At 42.4% G+C, this 7,538-nt stretch overlaps 1 protein-coding gene across 1 annotated transcript; it reads left to right on the top strand.

Moving 5' to 3' along the window:
• Nucleotides 1–6,591: 6,591 nt before the first annotated feature.
• Nucleotides 6,592–7,538, top strand: LOC136503267 (uncharacterized). Its single transcript, XM_066498400.1, has 2 exons — nucleotides 6,592–7,156; nucleotides 7,513–7,538. The coding sequence occupies exons 1-2, from the start codon at nucleotides 6,592–6,594 to the stop codon at nucleotides 7,536–7,538; spliced, it is 591 nt and encodes a 196-aa protein (XP_066354497.1).

Raw genomic sequence — 7,538 nt, forward strand, 5'->3', positions numbered from 1 at the left:
GCAAGAAGCAAGGGCCCATCTCCTGTATCTGATGAACCATGTGAATCATGAGATGTGGCATTATATTAAAAAAGCAGGAGGTAAACACATCTCTAGTTGGTTTTGTGTCTCCACCACAAATTCATGTAGGTCACTCAGCTCTTGCTTGCCAATCGTCTTCTGTGAAATCTTCGAAAAGAAGTAGCACATGCGAGTGATGGCCATTTTCAAGAACTCTGGCTTTATAGCCCTGATTGCAATAGGTAGAAACACTGTCAGCATCACATGACAATCGTGAGCCTTGCAGTGTGTTATTGACAAGTCCTTCATCGACACTAGCTTCTTCACATTTGCTAAAAATCCAGTGGGGACTTTGACCCCCCTCAGGAAAGTACATATAGCTCTCTTCTCGTCTGGTGTTAGGTTGAAGCACGCCGCGGGCAGAGTGTATTTTCCATTAGCCTGAGGTACCGGGTGAAGCTGTGGCATCACGTTTAGCTGCACCATGTCTTTCCGTGCTTTTAGACCATCCTTTGACTTGCCTATGTCCATCAAGGTAGCAATGAGACTCTCAAAGACATTCTTCTGCACGTGCATAGCATCAATGGCATAGGGAACCTCCAAGTCTGGCCAATAAGGCAGATACTAAAAGAAGATCGATTGTTTCTTGAAAGGTATGCCTTCGACAGGAGGTGTGCTTCTATCTCTGTTCGTCCCATCTAGATTCTTCTTTCCATAGATGACATGAATGTTTTTCACCATTCTATACACGTGTTCTCTGTTATGACATCTCTCCAGAGGGGGTTCAATCTCTAGGGTGTTGTCATAAAATCTAAACAATAATTTGCTATGGTACTTGTGACTTGTCTTTAAAAAGCGTCGGTTCCTTAGGTAAACTATCTTCTTGGATGCATCCAGGTACACCCATGTAGTACCATCCAAGCAAACCAAGCATCCCGTCTTCCCTTTGATCTGTTCGGACAAAGCAAACAACGTGGGGTAATCATTGGTAGTAACAAATATTATTCCTCTACATATGAAGTCCTCCTTTCGGAACGCATCGTACATCGGCTCCCCATGCCTCCATAGCCTCTCCATTTCTTGCATCAAAGGCTCGAGGAACATATCTATATCAATGTCTGGTTGTTTAGAGCCAAAAATAAGAATAGTGAGGAGAAGGTACTTTCTCTTCTGACACAACCACGTTGGGATGTTGTACATGGTCAAGATCACTAGGGTAATCATTGGTAGTAACAAATATTATTGCTCTACATATGAAGTCCTCCTTTCAGAACGCATCGTACATCGGCTCCCCATGCCTCCATAGCCTCTCCATTTCTTGCATCAAAGGCTCAAGGAACACGTCTATATCAATGTCTGGTTGTTTAGGGCCAGAAATAAGAATAGTGAGGAGAAGGTACTTTCTCTTCTGACACAACCACATTGGGATGTTGTACATGGTCAAGATCACTGGCCAAGTGTTGTGGCCGCTCATCCTCTCATTGAAGGGATTCATTCCATCAGTGCTCAAGCCAAACCGTACATTCCTTGGGTCATCACTGAATTCTTTATGCTTCTCATCGAACCTTTGCCACTGACTACAATCAACTGGGTGTGCAATCTTATCATCATCCACCTTGCGCTCATCATCCCACCATGTCATGAGTGCGGCTTCTTTAGGGTTTAGGAAGATACGTCTCAAGCGGTTGGTCACTGGCAGGTACCACATTACCAAGGCAGGAATTATTCTCTGCTTTGCATCGTTGCCTGATGGAGTGTCCTCTGGGGTCTGAGATTCTTGTACCACCTTTTTGTACCCTTCTTATTCCTCTTTTTCCCCATGGAGGCTTCGTCCCCACCGTAAAGGTCATTGTTCTTGTACCTGCTGGCCCCACACCGGGGACATTTATCCAGTGACTTGAACATTTCGCCATGAAAAAGTATACAATGGTTGGGGCATGCATGGATTTTTTCAACCCCCATTGTCAATGGACTTATGACCTTCTTTGCTTGGTATGTGTTGGTAGGAACTGAGTTTGGTTGTGGCAGCACCCATGATAGGAGATGCAATAGATCATTGAAACTATAGTCTGACCAGCCGTACTTAGCCTTTAGGATGAGTAGCTCAAGCACAAAACATAGCGATGTCCAATATGTCGGACAACCCTTTTCAACACCATACATAGTCTCCTTCGATGCTTTTGTCACCCTTTCCAAATTTTCTAGACCTTTCGGGCTATTTAGTAAAATCTCTGGTCCAAGGGCTCGAATCATGTCCTCCAAATCATCTTTATCCCCGACACGTGCTCCACCATCATTATTGGCACCACCTTCGTCGTTACCATCCCAACCACCAGCATCATCACCTTGTTCATTGCCAAACTCCAAATCCATTCATGCATCAAGCTCTGCTAAATATTGGGACAGGGATTCTATGGTTTCATCATCGTATTCCTCCTCATCCTCGTCGTTAACAATAACTGTTTCACCATGATGAATCCACACTGTATAGTCCTCAACAAATCCTCGCATAATCAAATGTGATCTGATGATAGTCACATATGTCCATGCCGTACGGTTCTTGCAATCTTTACAGGGACAAATAATTGTATCCTTATTCTCTATCAATGTCGTTGCATGCTTCTTTGCGGCCTCAATAAATTTATCCACCTCTTCACGGAAACCTGCCTTGAACCTTAACGAACCATACATCCAAGAGTTCCTGTACTCCATCTTTTACAACAACAACAAAACAAATATAAAGGACTACTTATTCAGATATATATAAAAATGAATCAAAGTAATAATTACTTGAGAATAATTGTATATACTTCAGATATATATGAATATAAATCAAATATAATTACATGAAACATACAAACACACCATGGTAGAAGAAAATTAATTAATGGCCCATTTATCCATAAATAATTAAAATACATATTTGTTGATTACAATAAACAATTTCTAAGACAACAATTAGCAACAATTATATTTTACCCAATATCTTTCATGCAAACCCTAGTCTAATTTCATCAAACACAAATTTACAAAGCCAAAATTAATAAAAAAACCAAACCCTAGATCTAGATCTACATGCACATGAAACATCCATAAAACTAAGTAATTGTTCACTAAAATCAAGAAGCATGGACCAAATAAGGGTATGATCTTGCTCCCCTCCCTAATTTACCCTAGTACATTCAAAACTTGGGTCTAATTTGCTTCATAAGTAGCTTAAGCGCCATAGAAGAGAGAGAAAAGCAAAACTCTAATTACTCACTAACCAACCATTAAAACTTCAAAAAAAAGTGTGGAATAGCATTTTCTTACCGTTTACAACCTCTCTACTAAAGGATTTGAGACCAAAACCTTCTCCCTTAGTAGAGCAATTTTTGAGAGGTGCCCAAGGCCTCCCCACCTTTCGTTCACGGGTTGGAGTGAGTGACCCTGATGAGGACATCAACACCAACGATACATCCACGTCGACACGAGTACCCGTTTCTGGTCCTATTACTCGCGCCCGTGCTCGTCACATTAATCATCAAGTAAGTTCACTCTTGAGTTCCTGTCCATCATATTTAGACCATGGAGATGCGTGCACTCTTGTTTTGGTTAGGAACCAGGGAGAAAACCGAAAGGGACAAGGATTCACGGAGGCTGAATTTGGACTCCAGGACAGCTCCAACTTGTGATGGTCACCACGGTCGCATACGGACTCGGATTGGGGCGTTCAAGTACTTCATGGAATCCTTATGAAGTCTATTTTCATATGGATCTAGAATCAAGTCAATATCTGTTTTGAGGTGGCCGCAATGACTAAATTATGACTGAGAGCTTGTCTGTCCAAAGGTGTTGCGTCACCTTAGTTTGGTCCAATGGGCCGTGTATCAAGTTGGGTCCATTAGGGACGCGTCCTAGGGTTGGAGAACAACCCCAACACCCTGGTGGTCATCCTTCCACCTTCATATACTCCTTAGCCGCCACCAAGAATAGTCAGGTTTTGTTTAGATTAAGTTTAGCTCTCGCTACTTGCTTGTAAGCACGCGTGCTGGATCAGCCGCCCGTCTTCTTATCTTCGGAACCCCACCTTAATTGAGATTGAGTTTGAAACTTTCATCTACATCTAGTAATTCAGTACTTGCTATACTTGTTCTTGCTAGTTCTTCGATTGCTTGCAGGACGAGTGCCCTAGTGGTCGGGTGACGTGCTCCACAAGATCACGGTAGCCATTGGAGGTGGTGTATCGGTTGCTAAGGCGCAGCTTGGAAGGCTGTAGTCGGGCCATGAACGTCGTCTCCACCCATTAATCAAGTTATCCCACACCTCTCATCGAAAGATCGGGAACAAACCCTAGCGGGATCATATTAGTTGGTAATCAGAGCAACGTTTATCGGTGAGAGTCTTCCAATCCTTCGTTGTTCTAATTTTTCCTATAGTCCAGAAAAGCCAAAAAAAATATAGTAGATTAGTTTTACCCGTGATCTTATAAACCCTTTGAGCCTTTGCTAGCACTGCGTAGTTAGGGCTTGTTGAGTCGTCGGCTACATCGGTTGTGTTGAGTTGCTGGTCTTAGTTTTTGTCCTTTAGAGTTTTGAGTTCTTGTCCCGTTCTAGTCACAGCCGTGTGCTCACATATAAACCTTCTGTTGGCTGAATCCGAATACATCCTTGTGTTCAAGACCGAATAGGAATCTGAGTTTGAGACCAAATCCCACGTGGTGTTGAGTTCGAGTTGGAACCGGTTTTTAGTCCGAATTGACAGCTGCCTAGTTGCTATTGTGAGTCCGAATCTGAGTACATCTTTGTGCAGCAGTAGCCTAACTTATACTCAAACTCTCCACGTCCTGCATATATGTTTTGGCTCGGTTTTACTCTAGAGAGAGAGAGAGAGAGAGTGGTGTGTGACTCAAACTCTCCACGTCTTTTTTTACCGGAATACCCCTGTCCTTCGGAAAAAGTTTGTGTGGTGTGTGACTCCTGTGAAGTCTTTTTGTTTATATAATCAGTTTTGAGGATCCCCTGAAAAAAAGAGAAAAAGAAAAAAAAGAAAAAAAAAGAGAAAAAGAAAAAAAAACAGGAAAAAAAGGGGGTTGTCCGTTGTGTTTCTCCATTGTTTCTGGTGGTGTGTTGTGACATCCTTTGTGCCCAGGCTCGCGCCTCTAGCATGGTCTAGGCTAGGACCAGCATAGTACCACCGTTGAACGATTATTCAGCTTGCTTTTGTGACTAACGTGGTGCTAGTACTTTCTTGCTTCAACCCACCTACAGCTCCACATATTTCGACTACAGCTTGACAGGTATTGTTGTTGCGGCACTGATACACTTCATTCCATGGTTGCAGACTTGTTGGTTGCCGTTCCCTCCTGTTGAGCAAGGTAAGAATTGGTAAGAGCTTTTGTAACAGGTTGAGAGTGAGCGCCTTGCAGTAGCTACATCCTAATAGCTGTAGGGCTTTTATTTCTTCACCTGTTTTCTTGTTGCCCTTGTCTTTTAAACCATGTCAGGATCAGAGGATGTTAACAAGAGGCCACAATCTCCTCGCACCAAGGGCATCATTCAAAATTTTACAAGGCAAGTGCAGCTACATACAGAAGGACTTGATCAAGATTTACAGGTGACCAATGACAAGATTGGGTAATTGGAGGCCACCCAACTTGCCTCCACCACCAAGCTTACAGGATTGGAGGCATCTGTTGCCCGTATGGACAGAAGCCTTGCTGCTCTTCTGAAGCATTTTGATGACTTCCACACGAAAGACAAAGAGCAGCATAATGAAGACAACAAGGATGAAGAGCGACTCGAAGATAATTATGATGATGATTATACTGCTGATACTGAACATGATGCTCATGACACTCGTGACCGGCGTCGCCTATGCCATAATCGTAGAGGTATGGGTGGTCACCGCCGACGTGAGGTACCCAATAATAATGATGCTTTTAGTAAGATAAAATTTAAGATACCTCCTTTTGATGGTAAATATGATCCTGATGCATACATTACTTGGGATCAAAAGTTTGCATGTCACGAATTTCCTGAGAATACACGTGTTAGGGCTGCTACTAGTGAATTTACTGATTTTCCTACTGTTTGGTGGATAGAATATGGCAAGAAAAATCCTAATAACATACCACGAACTTGGAATGCTTTGAAATGAATCATGAGGACCAGATTTGTTCCTTCTTACTATGCACATGATTTGTTAAATAAATTGCAACAACTGAGACAGGGTGCTAAAAGTGTAGAAGAATATTATCAAGAATTGCAAATGGGTATGTTGCATTGTAATTTAGATGAGGATGAGGAACCTGCTATGGCAAGATTTTTGGGTGGGTTAAATCGTGAAATTTAGGACATCCTTGCGTATAAAGAATACACTAACGTAACCCGTTTGTTTCATCTTGCTTGTAAAGCTGAAAGGGAAGTGCAGGGGAGACGTGCCTGTGCCAAGAATAATATTTCTATAGGGAAAACTAATTCATGGTAGCCCCACATGACTACTACTCCAACTACACGTGCTCCTATGCCATCATCCGGCAACAAACCTCGTGCTACTTCCGCAAATTCAGTGGCAAAGACGACCCAAAAGCCTGCTGCGAGTGCTTCATCCATGGCATCTACAGGTAGAACAAGAGACGTTCAGTGTCACCGGTGCAAGGGATATGGACATGTGATGCGTGACTGTCCAAGCAAGCGTGTTATGGTCGTCAAAGATGATGGTGAGTATTCCTCTGCTAGTGATTTTGATGAAGATACACTTGCTTTGCTTGCTGCTGACCATGTAGGAAGTGAGGAACAAACAGAAGAGCAGATTGGTGCAGAGGATGCAGATCATTATGAGAGCCTCATTGTGCAGCGTGTGCTTAGTGCACAAATGGAGAAGGTAGAGCAAAATCAGTGGCATACACTGTTCCAAACAAAGTGTGTCATTAAAGAGCGTTCATGTCATTTGATGATTGATGGAGGTAGCTGCAACAACTTAGCTAGCAGCGATATGGTAGAGAAGCTTGCACTTACAACCAAACTGCACCCACATCCATATCACATTCGATGGCTCAACAATAGTGGTAAGGTTAAGGTAACGAGATTGGTACGAATTCATTTTGCTTTAGGATCATATCATGATGTTGTTGAGTGTGATGTTGTGCCTATGGAAGCTTGTCATATTCTGCTAGGTAGACCATGGCAATTTGATACAGATTGTATGCATCATGGTAGATCAAATATGTATTCTCTCATACACCATGATAAGAAAATTGTTTTGCTTCCTATGTCTCCTGAAGCTATTGTGCGTGATGATGTTGCTAAAGCTAAGAAAACTAAATCTGAGATCGATAAAAATGTCAAATCTGTTAGTAGTAACAAAGATGAGATAAGATTGAAAGGACATTGCTTGCTTGCTACTAAATCTGATATTAATGAATTGGTTGCTTCCACTTCTGTTGCCTATGCTTTGGTATGCAAGGGTGCTTTGATTTCAGTTCACGATATACAGCATTCTTTGCCCTCTGCTGTTGCTAACATTTTGCAGGAGTTTTCGGATGTTTTTCCAAGTGA

Source organism: Miscanthus floridulus, chromosome 14 (genome assembly GCF_019320115.1).
Source record: "Miscanthus floridulus cultivar M001 chromosome 14, ASM1932011v1, whole genome shotgun sequence".
In the NCBI taxonomy this organism is placed as follows: Eukaryota; Viridiplantae; Streptophyta; class Magnoliopsida; order Poales; family Poaceae; genus Miscanthus; species Miscanthus floridulus.

Excerpts from the sequence above, each read along its gene's own strand:
- LOC136503267 (XM_066498400.1), top strand. The coding sequence starts at position 6,592 with ATGGCATCTACAGGTAGAACAAGAGACGTTCAGTGTCACCGGTGCAAG. Across the intron at positions 7,157-7,512 it reads AGCTTGTCATATTCTGCTAG|GAGTTTTCGGATGTTTTTCC; the intron begins GTAGACCATGGC and ends AACATTTTGCAG.